Below are 24184 nucleotides of genomic sequence, written 5' to 3' on the forward strand. Positions count from 1 at the left end.
AAAAAAAAAATCTAATTTATATGATTTTACTTTTTATTTTAACTTTAATCTTAAATTGAAACAATTAGCTGACTGTAATTGCAGTCTCATATTCATGCTGGGCTTAGACTCTTTAAGAACGGGCTCTCCCTCATTGTTCACATGAACTAGGAACACGAGCGTTATGTTAATATGTGATGATGTGTCATGTTTGTGACACAAGCTGTTAATAAATATTGCGTTCACATGTGGCTGTTGCTGTGTTAATTTATGGTACATAGAATAGATACAGTATATTGATTCTTCTAATAATCATCCCATGATTTAAGATTTGTTTTTCAAAAGAAAGTGTATCAACATATCTAGTTTGAAGCACCAGTGTGTGTGTGTGTATGATTACACAAAAGACTGTGACTGTTTTTCCTTGAGATGCTAATGTTTATTTGAATTTAATTTATTTTAAAACAGACAGCACATACACACAACAAATCATTTCACAAATGTAATTTTATGTTTTAAATGATAAAACAACATACTGCATCATAATCATAGTTAATGTGATGAACTACGGCTGTTTGTTGCTCTGCTAGGAAATCTGTGTGAACTTGAGAAGAAATTAGTTCATACATTCACTAAAAATCACAGCGACATTTGATTACAAGTCATTGATCTAGTCTTGGGAGAAAAAGGCTAGCAAAAAGTTTCTACGTGACAAATATGTCCATACGTCTCTCTAGAACAGGTTTGAGTGGGGAATATGGGTGTGGAGAATCACAGCCCAGTAGTTGACGTGTAGATGATTCCCAATCCCGGCCGATCTCCAGCCTGCTGCACACACACGGATACTGTCTGTCTGTCCGGCAGGCCCAGTCCACGGCCCTCTTCACTGCCTCCCAGTACATCGGTCTGAATGGAGAAGAGCAGATAGTCATGGATACAAAAACACAAGAGTCAATCATTACACCGCATGAGGACGTGTGCTGGTACCTGGGCTCCTGGGACTCTTTTAGTCGGAGGAGAGACTCGAGCAGCTGTCCCACTTCCAGCTTCTTCACCCGGATCAGCTGCAGCACCAGCAGAGTCGCCATCAGCCTCAGAATTTCAGCATGAGCCTTCACACCTGACACACAAAACATGTGACTGATTAACTGATTCTGACTCACAAACTGTCTGAAAAATAAAGATCAGATTATTTTAAGCTATATTCAGATTTAGCCTGATGCATATTGCACTTTAAACTGGAAAGCACTTTCTCATTCTGGCAAGATCTACTATGATTGGCTGGTGTTACACAGTAAAGACACACCTGTGTTTTTCTCAGTCTGTCTAAATGGCACATGAACAAACTGTGATTGGTTGCTTTATGTGCCAATCAGATGGCTCGTCCTGTCTAAATGGGCAGTTCTTGCTGAGAATAAGCTGCAATATGGACAAGACCAACAACAGGCATGTAAAAAATCCTGTTACCTAAGGAACAGATGCCTTTCTCTTGAAGGAAGACATTTGCAAAAAAGTCTACGTCCAGGTTAAGGAAGCTGCTCAGCCTGTCAGTGCACTCCCAGTATCCATCCTATATCAAAATATATCGCATATGTTCATATTCCCTCACACATTTACATACTGTATAAAATCTAGTGAATTAAATCATGTGTAAACACCTCATGCTGAAGCTCAAACAGCTCATTCCAGGCCACTTTGTCTCGTCTGCTTATTGGTTTTTCCACTTTTTGGATGAGTAGTTGTTTCCGTTCCTTTCGCTGTGCTCCAGGGGCTGAGGAACCAAAACCAAAACGCTTATTCTTACTTCTGAAGGAACCACCAAAGCCACCAGACGCAGCGGGAGAGGGTGGTGCAGACACTGCAGGTGGAGCAAAGGCAATGGAGCCACCAGCCCTGCTCCTCCCGCAAAAAGATGCGCCCACCCTGCGAGAAATAGCAGGAGGGGGAGCGGGGCTTGGAGTCATGGACATGAACTGCTGAGATGCAAGACGAGGAGGATGAGGAGGATCTGCACAGACAGGAGGAGTTGAAGCATAAAGCTCAGTGGCAAACTCTGTGGCAGAGGAAACAATTGGACTCGTGGGGCAAAATATTGGAGACATTTTTGTAAGGGAATCAAGGCCGTCTTCTATGAAATCAACTGATTCAAAACTAAGAAGATCAGAGGAAGGAGGCTCATATGAGGAAAGCGGGGGGGGAGGGGGAGCGGGACGCCTTTTGATCAAGAGGCCAGTTCTAGACATCATGGCATCAGCAGAAGGAGGTAAAATCCGGCGAATATTGGAGAGAGATTCCACCGAGGGAGGAGGAGGCATACAGGTGGTAACCTGGGAGGCAGATGGAGGGGGAAGCCTGTCACTCATGGAGGCACCACCACGTGGATGAGGAGGAGGAGGAGGAGGATGAGCAGGAGGAGGAGGCATACAGGCGGTAACCTGGGAGGCAGCTGGAGGGGGAAGCCTGTCACTCATGGAGGCACCACAATTAGGAGGAGGAGGAAGCCTGCTAGCCTTGCAGAGAACTTCCACTGGTATTTCATATCGACGAGCTGCTTCAGGCCTGGGAGCAGACAATTTTTTCAGATAGCCTCTGAAAGCATTAGTGCTACCTTCAAAACGTGAAGGATGCCAGGAGCTACTGGAGCTAGGAGGAGGAGAAGAGCGAGCTGCAGATGTTTTTTTTCTAAACTTATTTTCATATTCATCCTCTAAATCATCATCAAAATCAGCTGCTACACAAGCAGAACCCAGGAGATCTTCAGATGTGGAGCTACTGCGCCATCCCTCTGATTCCGTCTGAAAAAAAGAAATGAAAATCATTGTTGTGAATACTAGAAGCTGAATGATGTCAACATTTATCACTACATGATATAACAGCTTTAATAGACCCTTTTGTTGTTACCCATACATCATCATCTTCAGCACTACTAATATGCACAGACTTCAGCTTCTCTTCAGTCGAGCCCATATATGGCAAAATATCCACATCCTCCTCTGATATGATTTTTGGAATATCTGTGAATCCAGTGTCAAGCTCATTCTGCTCCTGCAAAGAGAAAATGAGGTTATTAGTTGGTATTTTTAATTGTCATTCAGTTTAAAATGGTACACAGAAATTAATTCATGGCATATTTTACTTAGAATTACTTTGATTCTGCCTTTTTGTGAAAAAAAAAGTGATCTCTGTGTACAGATGCTTACTTTTTCTTTATTATCAATATTAAACACCTAATTTATGTGTGAACTATTTATTATAATGAAATGACTGACTAGATACAAAACATTACAAATATATATATATATATATATATATAAATAAAAAAAATATTTTTGCAGATTTATTTTTAGATCCTTAGATTAGCAGCAATCATACCCTCTCTTCAATGGCGACAAAGCTTGTAAACTGGGATAAGATGGAGAACTCTTTACTGAGCTCAATGATGTAGGACTTTAGCTCTGCTTTCTTCCCCTGATAAAGAGATAAAAGACGGAAAGTCAAGTTCTTCTGTTAGCAAATCTGCCAGTTATATAAAAAATATCATAATGCAGCCAAATATTGTACCTCATGTTCTGCCTCACTGTTAGCTAGAATGCCATCTTCATAGTCTCTGATGATCGCTCTTGCTGTTAACTTGTGAAGGAACTGCACATGAACACACACACACACAAACTCTTCAAACGCCTGATAAACAATTGATGGTGTTTCAGATTATATGAAGTATTTTAAGATGTTCACTCACAGTTCCCTTTGTCTTTTGTAGTTCTGTGGTGGACACCATTGTTTTGATCTCTTGTCCACTCAAATCACCAAACAGTGTGGCCTAAATTAGTAAATATTACACAATTAAATAAATAAACACAAATAACTGGGCATTTCAGCTAAAATATCTATCCTAATATTTTGCAGCCTTGATTAATATTACATAGTTATTTTAAATCTTGACAAATCTTGACAGTTGACAGTTATCTTAATAGTTTAATATAACTAAGCCATGTTTTTCACACTGCTGGTTATTAAATTAAAAATTATATGAAGAAAGATATTTAATTATTTTCATTTATTATATGCACCAATCAAGGGAGTGGAACTGGGACATGAATTTACATAAAAGATTTCTCAACACCACTGCATGCCACTGGCACAAATATAAAAGTAATCTGTAAAAAAACCCATCAGTATTTAGCTACAGTACATATATTTTTATTGAAATATTTTAACGTATCAATATATACATGATACATCTACATTCATTCTTCATGAATATTTTTCAGTGATTATGCAAATGTTGATTCAGAGTTTTGAATCAAATAATTGAAACAGTTTCACAAAAATGAAAACATACCAAACTCTAACTATCACTGAAGAAACACTAAAATGACCACTACATTCATGATGTTGCCTAATTTTTATTGTGAATATTCAATATATGACCCATTCCTAATAACAACTACAATAAGTAACAATGTAGCTTTTAAGTAAAGCCTGTCTACCTGAGTGCAGTATGGCACAAATCCGTATACGAGAGTGTGACAGTCACTGAAGAGAGCGTGAAGCTGTGAGGGGGCTTGAACAGGAAGCGGCACTGTGGGATTAAACTGCTGCCACTTCACTGCCACTGATCTGCAGCCTGGAGACTCCATACGCTGAACCTGAGCGCGCACCTGAAATTATCCACAAATCTCTTCAACTCAAGCCTCAGACTGGCCAATTTTGGAAAGATAATGTTTCCTTCTTAGTTATTAAAAACAATACAATAATGTGTGTGATTCACCTTTTCTGCCCAAGTGTGTTTCATCTTTGTGTCAAAAAATTCATATATTCCTCCACCTGCCTGAGCCAAAGCTCTGAGCATATGACGATTAGCTGTCAAGCTAGACAAACACAAACACAATCAAACTGTACGTTCAGAAATTCAGTGTAAATGAAGGAGAAAAATAAAAAGATTTGTTTAAGGCAGACCTGTGTCCGCAGGTGAAGAGGCGTGTGTGGCAGGAGTTTTCTCGGACCAGCTGTAGGGTCAGAGGCTGGTTCTGAACATGTCCATCAGATAGCAGCAGGATGTTCCTCACTCCCCGGCAGGGAGGCAGCAGACTCAGGCTCCGGAGAGGCCGCCACAGATCAGTGCTGCCACCAGAGCCGCCACATGACTGAAGAGAGGAGAAATGCAATGATATGCAAAGAAACTGAGATTCAGAACCATCTTTAAACATTTGTAAACATTACTCACCATAATAAATTTTCTGGCTGATTCAGATGCCTCATCTAAAGGCACTGGTGCAGGAAAAGCTTCCTTGTAATCTGTAAAAACGCACACATTTACCCATAATGCTTCACTTTGTATTACAAAAATAATAGGGAAATGAAAATGTCCACAAGATGACAATATCAGACAGTTTCAGTGAGCACTAACCAGTGCTGAAAGAGATGATGTTGATCTTCAGTGAGCGGTCCAGAGATTTGAGGACTTGAAGGGCAATCCTGCGAGCGTTCAGCATGGCATCTCCCTGCATGGACTTGGAGGAGTCCAGAAGAATGACCACATCGCTCACACTGGACGGACCTCCAGAGCTGAACACCCCACTTGACTTAAAGTCTGGATAAAACACCAGCATGCAGGCCTGCAGGGATCAGATCCGTATCAATGTTCATTTTTGTCAGTGAGCGTAAGATGGAAAGTGTCAATATTTGTGTGCAATATGCTGCAAAATATCCATGACAAACAGGAAAACAGATTTGAGTGATAATTTCTTTACCTGACTATCTTTATCCGGATGGTTCTCGACCCACATCCTGGGCATGTGGATATTAGAAAGACTGAAGGACACCTGTAATCCTTCAGATCCCAGAGTCTGTCCCGGTAACGTGCTGATCACTGCCTTACAGTCTGTCCTCTGAACAGGGAAAAACCAATACTGTTAATATGGTTCATATCTGAATATGTTTCTTTTTTCAGAAAATACAGTATTTAGTAAGATAATGCACAAAAGTAAAATAACCTTGGTTTTGATGCGGTGTGAAGAGCTCAAGTTGATGATCTCATAAGGCATTTCAATGGACATAGACAGAGAAAACTCCCTGAAGAAAGAGATAGGGAACAAAAGAGTTAGAGGACATTGAACATTTTTATCAAAATCATACACTAAACAGAACAATGCAACAACCTTGTAACCACCCATTGTCCAAACTAGACCAGGTGCTACTGTATATAAAGTGTGAAGTTATAAAGGTTAAGTGTTAAATGATGTTATATGTGGTTTGCTACATGAAATAATTGGCTTTTATATTTTTACATATCAGCAGATGCATTTTTAGTGAATTTCGCTGTGAATTCTCCAGTATTTGAGATTCTCACCCCTCTGACTGAAGCTCCGTCACTCCAATCTTTTCAACAGTGGCCTGAAATGTAACACAGCTGTCATTCAAAACACTAACAATCAGCAGGCCAAACAGGATTTTAAATACAGTAACAAAAGTATGTTGTACCTGAGTTGTCTGATTAAGGGTGGCTCTCTGTTGCCATGGTGCCACGCTGCCAGACAGTAAGAAGACTATAGAGCCTGATCTGACCACCAGCTCAGTGATGAACGTCACCTTGATCAAAACTGTGGCTCCAGGAGGAAGATTCCCCACACTGATAGTAAATACATCCTGCCTCACATAAACACATGACCTTAAAGAAACCTTCTGATACATTATCACACACACATGAGCTCCAGATCAGATACAGTAACTCACAGGTGCATCCTGGTCCATCAGGTAGGCTCCATGACCTTTCTCTATGGCTTGCTTGTACTCCTTACGAGCCTGCTCTTTTTCCTTTACCTATAGGACAAAACAGACATTAAAAATGTTGAGAAAGAGGCTGAAAAACCAGAGACTGCATTTGACAAATTATGAATGTCTCGCACCTTTCCAATGACATGTTTTCCATTGATAAAGGCTTCAAATCCACACACTGCTGCCGTCTCCTCCAGTGGAAAGACATACTTTGCTTCAATGGGAACAGCACTCTGGTTTGTGTAGGTCTGGAAAATGATGACCTGGTGGAAGTGGGGAAGAAATTAATGTTGCGGTTTGAAATTATATTCCAGTGGAATTTCAGAGTTTTATTTAGTCTATATTTTATTTTGTTAATTCTGTTGCTTTTTATTTCTTGTGATGTCTTTGTTCCCTTGGTCTTGATTGTGTCCATCACTGCCTTGTTCTAGTTTTAGTTTAGTACCGGAATGTTCATTGTTTAGTTCTTTTGGTTTACTTCGGAACACATCATGCTCATTTCTCAACACTAATTTTAAATGACAAAACTGCAGTCTACCGCTGTAGGATCATACCTGACACAGCAGGTCCATCAGCTTACACCTCACATTGACAGCATGTAGAGGAAGTTTCTGACCACTGCTGTCCAACAAACCTGCGTTCATCTCCTCCAGAGGATTCTTAGTGGACTCCAAACCCTCACTGTCATCACTGGACACTAAAGAAACACATTCAAACAAAACCACTGATGAATTTAACAACACAAATCATAGCATTCAGCGTCACAGAGCATCAGATAACCCTGAGCCTGAGGAACATGTCGTTCCACCATGAGCTCAAATCAAGAGAGGATTTTGGGACTCAAACTTTGGTCATCAATTTGGAGTGCTGCGCACAAGGTTATGGGCTCTGACATAATGTCATTAATTTGATTAAAACTTTTAATCAATTTGACAGTCCTAGTTAAAACCGATTCTTCCACATATAAAAGCTGGTCCCTCTCAGCATGTCCTGTTCACTAGATGTTACTCACAGATATCAGGTGTTGTGTCCGTGAGCTGTGTGAGCTGAGTGTTGATTTGAGGCTGGAACTCTTTTAATTTGTCTCCCTCCAGACTGTACTGCACCACATACTTCAGTCTGATCTGCTCTGTGTTATAGACGACAAACTCATCATCCTGTCAAATATAAATATAAACAAAAAAACACATTATTTTCCACATACTGTACATTATTGTTTCTCCTCTATGCCCCGCCTTTCTGAAATGCGTCGATTATGAGCGGAGGCCGGGGGCTTGAGTGAGCGGAGGCCAGGGGCTAGAGTGAGCGGAGGCAGGCGGGCTTGAGAACGGCGCGGCCGGCGGGACGAAAGAGCATCTGGCGGGCTTGCGGCAACCACATTTGACGACCCCGGGCTGGACTCCGCTTCGTCCACGGTGAAAGCCGATCCGGCGATCCACAGCGCGAAGTTGATGTATTTCCTCAGCGACCAGCACGGATCAGCTCTAGGCATGACGAAGCGGATATCGTCCTCTTTTGGGAGGCCAAACAAAGTAGTTTCGCTTTCACAACGAAACACACAGCGTCTCGACATGGCGGCAGCAACAATACTACAACGAGAATAAAAGTTACGCCTTCTTTCTTTGCGTGAACATTTGGGCAGCGTTATGCAAATCTTCCCACATCGTGACGTAGACATGTGGGGGCGTGTTAGAACGAGCCGTTTTAGGTAGGTGTGGTTGACTCTTAACTTTTATAAAGAATATCTCTTTGGATTTGAGACTTTAGTCTTTGCAATTTTACAGATCTTCTTTATGCACCAAGAGCTTGTAACACTCCAAAGAGAAAGGAAAAATTGAAATCGCATCATATGACCCCTTTAAGTACACAGAAAATGAGCAAGAAAAGCACCTCAAATTCAGAGAGTCTGTTGGGAGTGCGTTGGACTCCATGTACACTGTGGTAGCCGTCAGGAGCACAAGTCAAAGTGGTGTCTTTCTTCAGCAGGTCCTTACACCGACCCAAAGCCACTTCACATACCAACAGCAGCCGAGAGCCGTCAGTCAAACTGGGCTTGGAGTATTTTACACTAGTCCTTTAACACAGAGAAGAAACTTACAGACTGACTAAAATCTCCAGTTGTCATGATAGTGGATTCACATTATTAATAAATCCATTATATTAAGAGATGACTGAGTAATGCTAAAAACCACTGACTTCAGAGAGTCACTCAAGTAGATTCCTCCTCCAAGATTCCCGATATCCGTTCTCTCAATTCCATGCTGTTCGACTCCAACCCTAGGCAGCAGCAGACCTCTATAAAGAATGTTTAAAAATGTTAATTCACTTGGTGCATTAATTTTCATTTATTTAGATTTTAATATCAACCAGAAGAAACATGATTCAGCCACACGCAGTGTGTCTGTCTTCACTCACCCCACCACAGTATATATTGAATGTGACAGACATACTGTAAGTGTGTGTGCTGTTTTGTCATTGCATGTAAACAAAGGTTTTTAAAAAAATATGAGCTCTTACCGTGACAGTATTCCAACAAAACTGCTGGAACTAGTGGAGTGGAGGAGGGGTTTAATGTTACCTAAATCCTCCTTAAACAACTGAAGCTCCATCCCTCTGCTGACACGCAGTATCTGCTGAATCTGAACAGGCCTGTAGTCGATACAAGATTAACATAATTATTTGAAGACACACTCTGAAATATGTTTATGTTTGAACTTCATACCACAATCAGCACAATCATGTTTACCTGTCCTTTAGCAGTTGAGAGACAACATGAAACTCAGGGTTTTGTGGTGGAACAACCTCAATGCTGCACCTCAGAGCTCGATACTTTCCCAGAGACGAGGGTGAGGGGCTTCCCAGAGTGGCCTCGCTGACATTTATAATATCTCTGATCAGCTGGAGACGACAGAAGAGTTAAAAGGGTAAAAAGGTCAGATCTGCACTGTTGAATTAAAAAGCCAAATTCATCTACCAAAATCTTCAAATGTAAAATTTCACTCAGTATTTTAATTTATTTAAATAGTATAATCATTGTATTACAGTAATTAAAAAAAATCTATGTATTAATTAGTAATGAACTATTTATAACTGACAATGATTTTTAAGAATGAGAATTGCAAAACAACAAAAAGTAAAACCGTCCAATAATAAAAACATGAAGAAAATGAGCTTAACTGTTATGAAGTTTTATTATTTTATTATTTCTCAGACAAAATGCACATTTCTTTGTGAAATTGAAATATGTCAAATAACAAAACTAAATAGAAATTTTAAAACAAATCACAAATCAAATAAATAAATAATGCAAATAAAAGAAATATTTTCATATAAACAAACTAAGACTTTTCCTCTTTCCATTTAAAATGAGAGGCAACCACTGTATATTAATCACGATTCAAACAAAGATGCTGCATACATGCTGCATGAGCAGTTTATTAGTTTGTGTAATTTAGATTGTATAATTTCGAAATTTGAAGCAAAAACAGAATGGTCTGACTTTATCTTTGTGCAACGTTATAGCATGAGACAGAATGCTTCCTTGGTTACTGCTGTAAACAAAGCAGCGCTGTGCTAATAAATACCATTTCAATATGCATTATACATAGATAAGATGAAAAGAAAATACCATCTAATCTTTTTTCTGAAGACAGTCAGTTCTCCTCAAAGATATATTCACATAAACCCCCAATTGTATCACGATTTGCTTAACATCTCAACCAACTTGAGTTGTCACATATTTTTATCGATTTTCTACCAGCTTGACATGCATCGATACACCCTATTCCTAAAGTATTATAACAATTTTATACTATAATTGATACATGTGATACCTGACAAAGGTCTAGTTTCTGAGACACAAGCTTGTCTTTGGAAGGAGGGTCGATCATTCTGAGGGGCAGAAGAGTGTTGACCTCCTCCAGCAGGGCTTTGACTTCATCCTCTTTCTCCGTCTTTTGTGCCTGCAGTAACAATCCCTCCACCCTGCTCACCTGCAGCAGCACAGAGCCAATAAACACACCGGAACCGTTAAACACAGCAAATTCCTGTCAGCTTCTTTACTGCACTTTGTGTGATCATCAAAGCTCATGCTCACATCATTGAGGCTGATTCTGGAGACAGGGACTGTCAGGATGTTATTAAGGGAACCGAGAGCTTCAGTCCAAACCAGCTCCACAAAGACACCAACTTCCTGTGACAATGTGCTGCAGTTCAGTTTCTCCTCCAATAGCAGCTGCCAATCAAAAGAGTGAGCAATTAATTCACACCTATTAGACACATGTATCAAATAGGCCTAAATAAAAACAGTTCTGCATTGTGTTTATCTAACCTGCTGGAGGCTATAGGATGCCAAGCGCTCAACCTCAGGGGGAAGAGTGTGTGTCTTTGTGAATTCCTCTGTCTCCATCTGCTTCATCAGCTGCAGATATGCTTCCACAGCATCTTCAGACGTCACGCAGAACACAAGCTTGTCCTGAACCACTGCGGTCTATAGCGAGAGAGAGAGTCCATCACCATCACCACAAGACAAATTCAGCATCTCCGTCACCATCTGTGATTCCAGAGATAACAACATTCATGATGACCAAACCTCAGCTTCACGCAAGACTGAACGCAACACACGATACTGCTGGCCTGCTCGGCCTTTGGCACTCTGCAGCTCCAGAACAGACAAAGTCTTGGGTTTGACCTGAAACACAAGAACACAGACATGCTCAGGCTGTGGTGAAGAATGTGTTAAAACAGTCATCATACTTTTTTTTAATTAATACATTTTTTTAGTCCAATAATAAAATAAAGTTAATGTGAATGATGAATGAAGTCTCTCACCCTCTCAAAAACTGAATACTTGGCCACTTGAAAATATGAAGGAAATTCAGGCAGGTCATGGTCGCCTTCTTTGTAAACTCTGCATTGAGTAAATGAAAAGGGGTAGTCAGGTAAACAAGCAAATCTAAAAAGCACAAGTGCTGCAGAAACTGATTAAAAACCAAAAACTGTTGAACAAACTCAAGAACTGACAAGTGACAAAAAACAAGAGCGCACCTGAACCTGCCAGGACAGGGTCCACCCTTCTCAAGAATCTCAGCTTCAGTCTTTGGGAGTTCAGGGTGACCTCTGAACGTCTCTTTTCCTAGTATGTGTGTTGACACTTTTACCTCTTTATGGTGAAAAACAACATAATGTCAACCATGCCACAAAAATACATGGTTTAATCTCACTTAACACTCTCATAACCCAAATATAATGCCAAATACATTCTCAACAAAAATGTACTGCAACACAAGGCCAAACATATGCAAACACAGAACCAAACACACCCAATGTCAACAAATAAAACTAATCTGGCTGTGACACTCCCATCTGTTCTGTCCCTTTGACCTCCTTTCACATCTTATGCAAGTAAACCTTACAGTATCACTTTAGACAAACAACTGTAATCTGTTCTACCGAAGAAAGACAGTGATCAAATAAATTTACAAGGTAGTGCTGGTTTGGCAACCACAGTCTGAGGAAGTGCTTTGAATAAAAAAACTAAACCAGGTTTCCAGATCACAGTGTGCTAATACAACCACAGAAAACAAGCAGTCTTCATGAACTCCTACCTGAAGGAGGGAGGAATTCAGAGGTGGGATATGGCAGCTGTGGGGTCAAATTATGCTCCGTCAAAGGCAGGAGATGCCCTTGGTCCAAACAGCTCCACACATACTGCGTCCCGACCACTGGGATCTGCAGCTTCTGGATGCTGCGCTGCCGGTTACTGCTCAGGTCATTCACACTGCTAGTGACTACAAAAGAGCACTGGAGGAGATAAACGGAGGTCTGAAGTCTGTATTTTATGCAACTTTGAAACCCAACTTCTTACCTATATTTAAACAATACGTTGCTTTAGACAGAAGAGACAGAACGGTAGTTATTACAAAAAATTAGCACAATACGTACCTCTTTGTTGATGACATATGAGATGTTTCCTCCATTCTCCAGAAGAGCTAATCTCAGTTTATTCTTTTCTTTAAAAGGCACATTTTTCACATCTAACACCACAGTACAGTTTTTAAACACTGTCATGGTGCCACCACCAGTGTCTAAAAATGCCGAGAAAAGAGAAAACGGCAATGAAACCTACAGTAAATAACAATCATATGATACACGCTGTAAAGTAGCGTGTCATTCTATTTCCGTATTACCACATAGTACACATAGGCCTACAAGTACACATCTAGACTATTCATTAAACAAATCAGACCGCATAATACACATATTGATATATAAATTAAACAAATTAAATTATCTTTCTTCTGATATAAATTAATTAAATACTCGGATATAATGCAAATCCAGCCTGCAGTATCTCTCTTGCTAGTGTTGTCATGTCAAAGCAGATGTTACCGCGGACAAAAAGTCAGAGTCGAGTGACAAGTTTAGGTTTTAAGAAAATACACGAAGACGTAAATATCTTGCAGTGTAAAGTTCAGTAAAAGTGCTTCCTGACCAGTCTATGTTCCTGACTCATATACAGTAAAGACACACCTCCTTGAGATAAAAACATTAGACGGGCTCCATCCAGTGGTCGAAACACAGTTTCCTTTGCAAACTTTTTAAAATTAACATTCGATCTCCTTAAATAAAATTAAAAAAAACACACACATTTTATATTTGATAATTTCATTTCTACACCAGATTCTTTCTGTTTAAGGCTTACGAAGCCCAACACGTGACCTAAACCCATGTCATACATAACGTTACAGTATGATGCAAACACAAGCATAGAGGGGCGCTGCATCCCTCCAACCAGAGGCTTAGTGTTGTGGGATAATCCCAATGATCCCTCCCTTTCCTCTGCCCCATCCACTGAGAAGACGAAGCAGCGGATATCAGGAACGTCGTGTCATAATGGTCGCTGAACAGCTGAGATTTTTCTCAATCCGTGGTGCTTTATAGCAGCATCGTTTTGTTGCATGGGTTTCGTTAAGCATACGTGCAGATATGGCTCGGCACACGGTCTTTTCGACTTACGTACTCAGAAATGTGCCCATCAGGACAGCTGTCATAGTCATGGCCATGCTTATCTTCTTCAAATATGTGTTCACATGCCCTTGCACAACTCCCGAGGAAACTCTCCTGCACTGCTGGCTCTACCTGTGCCTGCCAATAGGCATACTGTTCTTCATTATGATCCTCATGGACGCTCGGCTCCTGAAGATGTGCAGATGTTACGTATGCAGATGTTGCGTGAGCGGCCAGAGCAGATGCTGTAAGAGTGAGTGCTGCGATACTTTTGAATGCTGCTGCTGTGCTGGTGGTTACTGTTATCACCCAGAGCGTTGTGGACAGGAAGGCTGGTATTACTGTGGTGTTATTTGGAAACACCTACTCAATGTCTTTTATGCGGCATCGCTGTGGATAGTCGTTGCATTTATAGACGGGGATTGGTACGTTTGCGTGCGGACCGTTAATGTGAACGGTACTGGGGAGCAAATTGCGTGCAAGGATCTACCAACTCCACGAGAAGCAGAGATTCTAAGAAAATATGATAGTGAATCACGGGTAAATTTTTATACCGTCTTTTATCAGTTTGTGATGTTCATTTGGTTGCTATTCGTACATTTTCCCCTCTATTTGCTTTATTCTGCATAAGCATCTGTCGTAAATGAAATTCTGTAAATAAAATGCTGTCCCTCAACGAGAAAGAAATGTACCCACCTTTATAAAGGGGCGAAGGAAAAAAAGCAACAAAAATATTATAATGAATTAATGAATAAAAATCCCTTGGTAGTTAGAAAACACAATTGCACTTGCTTATGTGGATTTTCTTTACTATAATCACTACCAAAATAGGCCTACCATAAACACTAAAGTAGTTGTTACAATAAAACAGTGGTAATTCACTATTAACTATCGCTGTCATCAAAAATATGTTTGTATGATATGTAAAATATGCTAAAAATGTCAAGATTGAATTTAGCATTATTTATATAATAATATATAGGCCTATTTAGCAATATTTAGATTTTTTTATTTTTAGATTTTCAGCTTTCATTTTAATTTTAGTTTAACTTAGTAATTTTGTCATGTGCTTTGTTATTTTTTATTGATTAGTTTAAATTTTTCTATGTAGCCTTCTTTTAGTAACTCTTAGTTTCAATATTTCTAATATCCGTTTTTTAAGATTTGTTTAAGATTTTTTAATTTTATTTAAGACACCAAAACAATATTAGTTTTAGTTTTAATAATTTTAATTTTTAGTAATTCTAATGATTACTTTTATTTTTGTTTTGTTTTAGTTAACAGTAATTACACTGGTCTGAAACATGATGCAGAATTGCCACCATTCATTTTTAGAGTGATATTTAGATGGCAGTTATCATTAATAGACATCTTTACCAATTCGGTGAGCATGTTTTCCAGCTTTTTTAGGTTTATAAATCTTACCTTTGTAAATTTAATGAAAAGCATCATATTATGAAGGATTTCACTGAAATGATGGTGTATTGTATTTATTCTTTGCTCATTTTATACCATGTTCTGCATTGACCCATGCTACTTCTCATTTTCATTTATCAGTTTTTTCTTCTTCTAGGTAATTGGCCTAATTCTTATTCTTGGCCTTTCGTTTTTGTTGACGATAAGTTCATCTCTCATGACCCGATGGAAGCCGTATTATAAATCGCTCTATGATGTTTATGTGGAGCGGGAGACTTCAGCCATTCTGGAGGACAAACTACACGAAAAAGCTGTGGAGAGAGCCAAACATGTCAGTGAGCATTCACTGAGGAACTTTCAAAATCCACACATGAACATTCAGGGTGATGCTCATCATGTTCAGTATCAACAGTTAGGGAATGCTGAAGAAGACATGTGGCACAAAATATCAGACCCAGCCCTACATTTAATGGAGTTGCCATAGACACTGTAAACTTTATGCCTGCTACCTGCATCTTGCCAAAGGAATAGTGTACCACTGTTTTCACATTTATTTGCATATTCCAATTGTAATAATTGTGGGTTTATTTTCTGTTTAATACTGAGGTACAAGCAATTCATTGCGTTCAATATTGCAAAAAAAATGCTATACAAATAGCAAGAGGTTCAAGAGAACTCCAAATAAAATACTGAGGGTGCTAAGGAGGTTAGTATGTGAGGATACTCAACTGTTAAATTTTTTTTATGAAGTATGAATGCATTAAATAAATAAAAAATGACAAAAAGACATTTATAAAGTCACAAAAGATTTCTATTTCAAATAAATTCTGTTTTAAACTTTTTATTCATCAACTCCTTAAAAATGTTTCACGGTTTCCACAAAAATATTAAGCAGCCCAGCTGTTTTCAACATTGATAATAATAATAAATGTTTCCTGAGCAGCAAATCAGCATATTAGAATGATTTCTGAAGGATCATGCAACACTGAAGACTTTGCCATCACAGGAAAAAAATGTTTTAGAAATATTCAAAAAGAAAACTGTTCTTTTAAATTGTAATAATATTTCACAGTATGACTGTTTCTACTGTGCTATACTTTTGATCAAATAAATGCAGATTTGGTGAGTGGAAGAGACTTTTTTCAAATCATACCAGTCCCAAACTTTTGAATGATAGTGTGTGTGCAGTTATTGTTACAGTAAGAACTGCAGATCCAATGCACAACAAGAAGAAAGAAAAAATGAATTCTTTATACAAAAAGCTTTACAGTTTACAAAAAGACATTTTCTATTCTAAAAATACTTAATGACTATGCACTAAGTTTTTTTTTTTTTTTTTTGGCACAGTGTATGAGCAGAACTAATTTAGACATTCTTCTTCTTCCCCTCCTTGTTCTTCTTCTTTTTTTTTTAAACAAAGTTTTGTAAAAATGTTTTACACTATTAAAGACCACCGGAATAGATTCTAGATGAACTCTTTTGGATTAGCCTAATAGAATCTACCTGGAGAATAGAATGAGCTGGAGTGAAGTTAAACACTCAAGTAGTTATTGCTTGGTTTGTTGTATACCCCTATTAAGGTTATCATTTTTAAATGTTCTTTAACAGTTTGAAGAAATTTGTTTATTTAAATTGGGAATTAATGAGGCAAGTGTTTTCTATAATTGTTTATTTTTTATTTTTATAATTGATGTTATTAATAAAAAAAATCTATTTAAAAAATAATCCTTTAGAATGTAAAGCCATACCTTTACGTACACATGCATGTTAGTCATTTGTGACCTTTAGGATTCACTTCACCCTCTCTTCACAGTAATATTCTTCACTTAAGATCTTAAAATCTATTGGGCACATTAATGTTGTGCATGACTTGCATCTGATGAAACACAACCGCTTGGGTTCATTCAGGTCAGTCTCCTTTAAAATATAGGTGAAGTTTGTTGAAGTGTAAGTAAGTCTGTTTAAATATAGGTGGACAAATGTGATTGTTTTCGGGATTTATTGCTGTGGAACCAATTATATGTATTATAGCGTGATAATCATACTGCATTTTTTAATGAACCACATGTTATATTTGCTTTAATATGAATAAACATTTTTGATATTTGCTATCCCAGTCCATGACTATTGAAGTATTTATCATATGTGTCACGGTGGATGTCAAAGATTTTTCAGAAAAGGTCGGTTATATATATTAGAAGAATACAGGACAACAGGGGTGTATGCTTTGAGCCTACAGTTCCTCCATCCCGCCACACGAGGTTCCTCCTCACCAGTGTTAGTGCACTGACTGCACACACCTGGGTTACGCATTTCGTTTTATAAAACACTTACTGTAAGTAGTTATGCATGTGTCTTGAGAAGCCACAGCTGTTCAGTTGCTGTATTTTTTGACTGACTGATTTGCAGACTTTGTCTGTTTTGTTAGATGTCTCTAGCTAAAGCTCAAGGCCATGATGAGTCCTGCAAAGTACAGTATAAGCTGTGAGCCACTGTGCCTTTGACCCCATGTTGCTCCAAAGGGACTGATTAATCGCTTTGCTCTGTGGTTTTATTTGCCTGTTGACATTAATATTGATTTGAATTTGCATAATCTAACTTTAATAATTTTTTTTAGCCCAAGATGCTAAACATGGGTTAGATGGTTATTTACATGTACAGATATAAATAAGCTTTTCAATGTAATGATCATACATTGCCCACAGAAAACCAGATAAGACTTAAGGTCTCTGCACACTGAGTCCGAATTTTTCGTCCGAAATGTTCGCACGTTGAAAAATAAATACGACCTCACGTTGTGTCAATCACGTTTACACACTGCCTCCGAAACTTTCGTCTGTCATAAAAAAAATTCGGAACAGGTTCGATTTTCTGCGTTTTCGCATCCGTAGCACGCATTTTGATAGGAAAGGATGACGAATACGAAAAAACCGGAAAAACGCATACGAAAGTTTCGGACTCAGTGTGCAAGGACATTTAGAGTCAAAGAAGAACAAGAGTGCGTATCCCCATACTATCCATAAGAGGACAAAGAATGGCTTCATGCTCAGTTTCAGCCCTTTCAAAATACGTTAAGTCAACAATTGTGCCTGGGAGAAGGTCAGTGTGAATCTGTACTTCAAAGGAAGGCTCTTCTGTTACCCTCTGCATAATGAAGCTTCTGTGATCTCAGATCATAATATGATTCACAGGACATCATACAGCTTTTTACGATTCATTGCTGATGCAGATTCTTTTTTTGAGAAATGTGTCATCCAGTTTTAATGTCAAATATATCAATTTCTCTGCATGATCTGAAATGTTATGATGTCAAGCAGAAAAATGGGATTTTTTTTTTTTAGAAGTGGTGAAAAGATTTACAAATACTCACTTAGTTTGCAGGATACAGATTCTTCCTTTTTGAACACTAGGGGGAGGCATGTGTCCTCTTAAAGGAATAGTTCACCCAAAATTGTAAACCCTGTCATCATTTATTCACCCTTAAATTGCCCCAAACCTGTATAAGTTTCTTTCTTCTGCTGAACACAAAAGAAAATATTTTGAAGAAAGTGGGTAAGCAATATGTTTCTTGTCCCCTTCAACTTCAATAGTAGGTTTCCCAAATAATGGAAGTCAGTGGGGACTAGCAACTGTTCATATTTTCTTTTATGTTCAACAGAAGAGAGAAAGTCATACAGGTTTGGAACAACTTGAGGGTGAGTAAATGATGACAGAATTAAACATTTTGGGTGAATTTACCCTTTAAGAAATGTGTTTGCTGGTTACTCCAGAAAATGGTAAAGATGAACTCTTTTTGGTAAATGGTAAAATGTCTTTTTCTATTATTTAAAGAAGTTTTATCGTTAAAGGGGTCATATGATGTGATTTCAATTTTTCCTTTCTCTTTGGAGTGTTACAAGCTCTTGGTGCATAAAGAAGATCTGTAAAGTTGCAAAGACTAAAGTCTCAAATCCAAAGAGATATTCTTTATAAATACTACTGTTGAGGAATATTGTATGTTTAAAATCAAGTATTCACATCACATGAGACTGCAGTCATATCATTAGGCTAATAAAAGCCATTTTATTTTATGTGGAGGTGTTGCCTCAGAGGGGCCACCATGTCAAGATCACATTACCAGTACAATACTACTCCCTTTATCTCAATAACACTCCTATTAGGCACTTTCACACACAGAATATGACCAAAACGACATAAACAAAGCTTTTAAACCCCTGTATGTTGGTGTTGTATTTATGTTGCTAGAATAGGCTATCATCTTGTAGTTAGTCAGCTTGCTCTAAGAAAACAATTTGCCTGTCCTGTGAATCCTTCGCTTTCTGCTCTAGAGTTTGTTTGTATTGATTTGGATTTGTGTACTTATGTACCTTTTATCACTCTCAGAAAAAAAGGTACAAAATCTGTCACTGGGGTGGTTCCTTTTCAAAAGGTACACCTTTGTACCTAAAGGGAGCATATTAGTACCTTAAAGGTACAGTGCATATATTAGTACCTAAAGTGTACCTATTAGTACCCTTTGAAAAGATACTGCCTCAATGACAGCTTTTATACCTTTTTTTCTGAGAGCAAGGGCTAAATAAAGTACAAAGATCTCTTTGAGGGATACTGTCAGTGACAAGCTGTTGTACTCCGAAAGGTTTTTTTTAATTATTATTATTAGAAGTATTATTATATAGAAGTTTCATGTATACTTTATCTTGAAATTCTACAATAATGTGGAATTAATATCATGTTCTTGTGTAAAAGTATTTGCTGTTTTTCCTTCAATTTTATTTAAGGCTGTCTTGAACCTCTGATAAGACTGAAGTTGTCTTAAAAGGTTTCTTTTTACAGGCACACATCGGAAATTTGCTATTTTCTGAGACAGCATAGGAAATGTGGGCTGCTGGTCCAGTTCTACACAGCTGTGATTGAATCTGTCCTCTTAACCTCTGTATTCGTCTGGTTTGGCTCTGCATCATCGCACTCTAAGAGGAAATAATTGGTTGCCAGCTCTCCTCACTCACAGGCATAAGCATCTACAGTAGGACGAAAATGAAGGTGGGACTAATCATAGTCAACCCATCCTACCATAGCCATTTTCCTTTTCACTGTCTCCCCTCACAGCAGAGAACAATTAGGCTATGCCCTGAAAACTAGGACAAATCGACACCTGCACAGCTTCTTTCCCCAGGCCAGAGCTCCTGCCAACATGGTAAATTCCCTCAGCATTCCTTTGTAACCCAGCAAACCTTTTTATTCACATTCCAACTTCCAATAACTTATCTTAAAGCATCTTGTTAAACTTTTTGTTTATGCAAAATAATTCATTTTGTGCCCTTAAGCCATCCCATAATGTCACTGAATTATGATAGCATGACCAAGCGACATTGTATTCTTACAGGTGGGGTAAGCGATTTCTGGTAGTCAATGTTGACATTTGAAATCACCAAAACAAACACGCCCCTACCCTTCCGGAGGGCGCAGCCTTCTAAATGAGACACAGCTAGTGTTACTCACCTATCGAGAAGAAACAAGGCAACCTCGGCATCCGATCGCAGGCCTTCCTCTCCTTGAGTTCTCTCCAGCGCTGGAAAGCTGATCTGATATTTACACGGGTCCTACATCTTGCCTTATTGCCTTAAGCCTTCTTTTGTTCCGCAGACATTTTCCTCTTTTGTTTTTTATCCACCATCTCTATCTTTCTGTCGCTCGGCTCGGCTAATGTCCGTCCTGTGCACTGAACCTTCTCTCCTCCACATCATGAGTAGACACGCCCCTTACTGCTGATTGGCTACAAGTTTGTTTTGCTAGTCGGCCTGAATCAGTTTTCTAATGCGTTTTTGAAAAATCGCTTACCCCACCTTTAAAGTCTGCGTGAACCGGAAGTTGCTGCCGACTTTATTTCAGTGTAGTGACGTATTTCCATCTGAAACTGAATATTGAATAGAGGGCATGGTTTTATTTTGGCGCTCCTCCTCTCTGTCTCTCACTCATATCAAACTAACGGTTGGAGGGGTGTGTTTAAAAGGATATTCTGCCCAAGCCCTCAAACTGACATCATCAGAGAAGGACTGCCATTCCAGAGCAGAAGCAAATGATCAGATTTTGATTAAAGATTACCAAAACAAACAATTTTTTTCAGCGGATTAACTTGCACGGATTAATTGTTCACATCAAGACTAGCAATGTGTAATAAAGTCAATTTTGATTTCATGCTGACTTTAAAGAAATATAGCACAAGCTCACTTACCAAGCATAATATTTCACAAAAGTTAGCTTTTAAGCAACAAAACAACAGAAAAACATTTCAAAATGATGAGCAAATTTTAATTTCGAATGAATGAATGAATTAATTTATAAATCAATTTGGACACAGTGCTGTTTTTAATTTGAGGGGAACTGACTTTGTACTTCTTCCACTAAAGTTATCTTGGGACCAGTTAATGGTCAGACTAGACTTTGTAAACACAAAATTTCTATGGACACTGCAATGGTCGTAATATGATGTCTTGATCTTCAGCATCTTTTTAAAACTAAAACTAAATTCCACATACATTTGGATACAGTTTAATTGGTGAAACATTTTTGGGGCCAATATGTGTGTCTATAAGACGTTATCGCTATTGTTAAAACAAGATGCTATATTGAATATTTTATAGTTTAAATGCAGTATTGCTGGATACTTTGTCTATTTAATGTAAAATGTTCAACACAAAGCCATTGGAGTATCAACTGTCTCATCTCTGGCTGATTTTGTTTTTGACTAAATGAGTGTTTTTTTAATCGGTTGAGTCAATAATTCAATGATTCACTCATAAAAACAGTCATTTGAATGAATGATTCAAATGACTCACACATAAAGATAGTGACTTGTGACCACTGAAAAATCCCCACCACAAATAACAGACTGACAGTCTATCTGGAACAAACACAGACAGCAAGTCCCAGTGCAGATTTTTTTTTCTCAGTTATACTGATGCCCTGCCTTGGCTCTTCTCAAGAACACCCTAAACTTTAGGTTCTCTCACACTTTCAGCAGTACTGAACCCACAACATTAACTCTTGAGGGGCGCCCACCCACATGCATAAAAGGAAAGAAGTCAAAGCATCTAACCTCTGTGTTTTTGGCTTTTCAGAAAATTAAAAGGGATTAAAACACATTATGGCATTACAGTAAACAAGTGTTGACAACTGGTGGTCTTTGCATCCAGAAGCCCACACATTTTCCTCAGTTTGTGACTTGCCAGAAAACTGCAACAAGAAAAATTCTTCCCATCTTCACAACCAGTAAATGATCATGAGTTTTCCTCAATCATCTGCCTCCTCTTTGTTTAGGCCTATTCCCTCAGAGCTCTTTCCCGAATTTTCTATATCACCTCCCACAACTCTAAATACATCTCCACTGACATTTTTATAAGTTCTTCTTCTCTCTCAGCTGAAATTGCACTTTCATAGACTGAAAATGGACATTCAGTCATCCATAAACTGTATGTATTTGTGTTGTGAGAAAGCCCCAGATGCATTTTCACATGGCTAATGTCCATATCCTCCTAATGGCCTTTCTGATGGCTTGAATCTGATTTAAGAGCCATGTGCTTCATATTTATGGAGAGGAAAAGAGATACACAGAAAGACATAGAGGCAAAGGGGAGTGAATGATTTCTCCTTTTTTCTTATAGCCTACTTAAAAGTGCATTCAGCAGTTCGGTGCTAATTTAAAAGGTTTATTGGTGATCAAAATGGTGTACAATCACATGAGATGAAGACTGTATTCATAATAGTTTTCTATAAAATGTGTTTTAATTATGTAGATAATTATGCGAGTAGTGATGTTTATTCTGAGTGCAAGTCCACACTCTGGCAAAACCTGCTCATAAAAACAGTGTAACTGCAATGTGAACACAGACCGTCTAGGTTACTTGTGTAACCCTCGTTCCCTGAAGGAGGGAACGGAGACGTTACGTCAGTCGTGACTGACGAATTGGGATCTCGCCCGAGAGCCCAATCACCTTCGAGTGTTAACTAAACAAGCCAATGACAGTTGGCGTGCGTGTTCCGTCACGCGCACCCCGCCCCGCAGCGCGGGTATAAAAGGAGAGCCCGTGCAAACGCACATCAGTTTTTCGCTGAGGAGCCGAGACTACGTGCCCCGGCCGTACAGCGGTGGTACAGCAACTGTGGCGACAGAACGTCAGTCGTGACTGACGAATTGGGATCCGTATGGAAAACGCCACTATTGCTGACCCCCTCCAGTGCTCTGCGGAATCCGGCAAGTCCCCCCACACCAGCTGGGGCGGAAGATAGGACAGCGACTAGGCAGAGGTGTCCGCCACTGCTGTTCCATACAGTGGTACATTGGATAACACTGGGAAAGCGTACCCAGTTGGGAACGCTACGGAAACCACATTCTGACATGCGACGGGAGCGTAGACCGCCCTGGTGGTTAATGTACGCAACGGTCGCAGTGCTGTCCGTACGGACCAGTACGTGCTTGTCGTGTAGCAGCGATTTGAAGCGGCGCAGAGCCAGCCATACTGCTTGCAACTCGAGGCAGTTGAAACGACCACATCCAGAAACTCACGAGCGGGAAGCCATCTTTAAAAAGACGCCCGTCGCTCGTGAAGCTCTTTTAGAAATTGCTCTTTTAGAAGGAAACACACTCTTTTAGAGAGAGCGCTGAAGCGCCCAGGGGAGGTCGCGGCGAGACCGCAGAATGGAAGCTGCAGCTCGCCGAGGTTTCAGCAGCCTGGATGGCAACCCCCGCTGATACGCCGTCACACCAACGCCAGCTGGTTCTCTAGAACACTCGCGGAGATTCGTCCTGGAGAAGGCTTGGCTCCGAAGCGAAAAGCTGATGTGCGTTTGCACGCGCTCTCCTTTTATACCCGCGCTGCGGGGCGGGGTGCGCGTGGCGAAACACGCACGCCAACTGTCATTGGCTTGTTTAGTTTACACTCGAAGGTGATTGGGCTCTCGGGCGAGATCCCAATTCGTCAGTCACGACTGACGTAACGTCGAACGT

The 24184-nt window shown here is 39.3% G+C and overlaps 2 protein-coding genes across 4 annotated transcripts; one reads left to right on the forward strand and one right to left on the reverse strand.

Moving 5' to 3' along the window:
* Nucleotides 1–515: 515 nt before the first annotated feature.
* LOC107707766 (poly [ADP-ribose] polymerase 4-like) lies at nucleotides 516–13262 on the reverse strand. Of its 3 annotated transcripts, XM_016511866.1 has the most exons (34): nucleotides 13078–13130; nucleotides 12700–12842; nucleotides 12363–12558; nucleotides 11803–11917; nucleotides 11587–11665; nucleotides 11348–11446; nucleotides 11087–11245; nucleotides 10853–10990; nucleotides 10590–10748; nucleotides 9503–9654; nucleotides 9274–9405; nucleotides 8953–9051; nucleotides 8647–8830; nucleotides 7769–7913; nucleotides 7311–7453; nucleotides 6888–7019; nucleotides 6715–6801; nucleotides 6463–6627; nucleotides 6332–6375; nucleotides 5976–6054; nucleotides 5733–5870; nucleotides 5390–5597; nucleotides 5207–5277; nucleotides 4939–5126; nucleotides 4751–4850; nucleotides 4470–4640; nucleotides 3719–3799; nucleotides 3541–3621; nucleotides 3352–3447; nucleotides 2887–3024; nucleotides 1638–2774; nucleotides 1447–1549; nucleotides 967–1099; nucleotides 516–885 (listed from the first exon to the last, which is right to left on the reverse strand). In XM_016511866.1, exons 1-34 carry the CDS (start codon nucleotides 13127–13129, stop codon nucleotides 684–686), a joined length of 5349 nt encoding a protein of 1782 aa, XP_016367352.1. In that variant the 5' UTR covers nucleotide 13130; the 3' UTR covers nucleotides 516–683. The 3 variants fall into 3 exon arrangements, with proteins under 3 accessions (XP_016367352.1, XP_016367351.1, XP_016367350.1); XM_016511865.1 differs by lacking the exon at nucleotides 13078–13130 and adding an exon at nucleotides 13250–13262 and having other exon boundaries at nucleotides 516–1099; XM_016511864.1 differs by having other exon boundaries at nucleotides 516–1099.
* A 298-nt stretch (nucleotides 13263–13560) lies between these two features.
* Nucleotides 13561–15894, forward strand: LOC107707767 (uncharacterized). Its single transcript, XM_016511868.1, has 2 exons — nucleotides 13561–14304; nucleotides 15338–15894. The coding sequence occupies exons 1-2, from the start codon at nucleotides 13744–13746 to the stop codon at nucleotides 15662–15664; spliced, it is 888 nt and encodes a 295-aa protein (XP_016367354.1). The 5' UTR covers nucleotides 13561–13743; the 3' UTR covers nucleotides 15665–15894.
* The last annotated feature ends 8290 nt before the right edge of the window (nucleotides 15895–24184 follow it).

Source organism: Sinocyclocheilus rhinocerous, unplaced genomic scaffold (assembly GCF_001515625.1).
Source record: "Sinocyclocheilus rhinocerous isolate Xijiao unplaced genomic scaffold, SAMN03320098_v1.1 scaffold4099, whole genome shotgun sequence".
NCBI lineage: Eukaryota > Metazoa > Chordata > Actinopteri > Cypriniformes > Cyprinidae > Sinocyclocheilus > Sinocyclocheilus rhinocerous.

Bases quoted from the DNA above. Each gene is read 5' to 3' on its own strand.
- LOC107707766 (XM_016511864.1), bottom strand. From the start codon at position 13,129: ATGACAACACTAGCAAGAGAGATACTGCAGGCTGGATTTGCATTATAT. The intron at 12,559-12,699 runs GTACGTATTGTG...TATCTCCTCCAG, and splicing joins CATATGTCATCAACAAAGAG to TGCTCTTTTGTAGTCACTAG. The intron at 7,454-7,768 runs GTGAGTAACATC...GTGTTTCTTTAG, and splicing joins GGACACAACACCTGATATCT to TGTCCAGTGATGACAGTGAG.
- LOC107707767 (XM_016511868.1), top strand. From the start codon at position 13,744: ATGGCTCGGCACACGGTCTTTTCGACTTACGTACTCAGAAATGTGCCC. The intron at 14,305-15,337 runs GTAAATTTTTAT...TTCTTCTTCTAG, and splicing joins AATATGATAGTGAATCACGG to GTAATTGGCCTAATTCTTAT.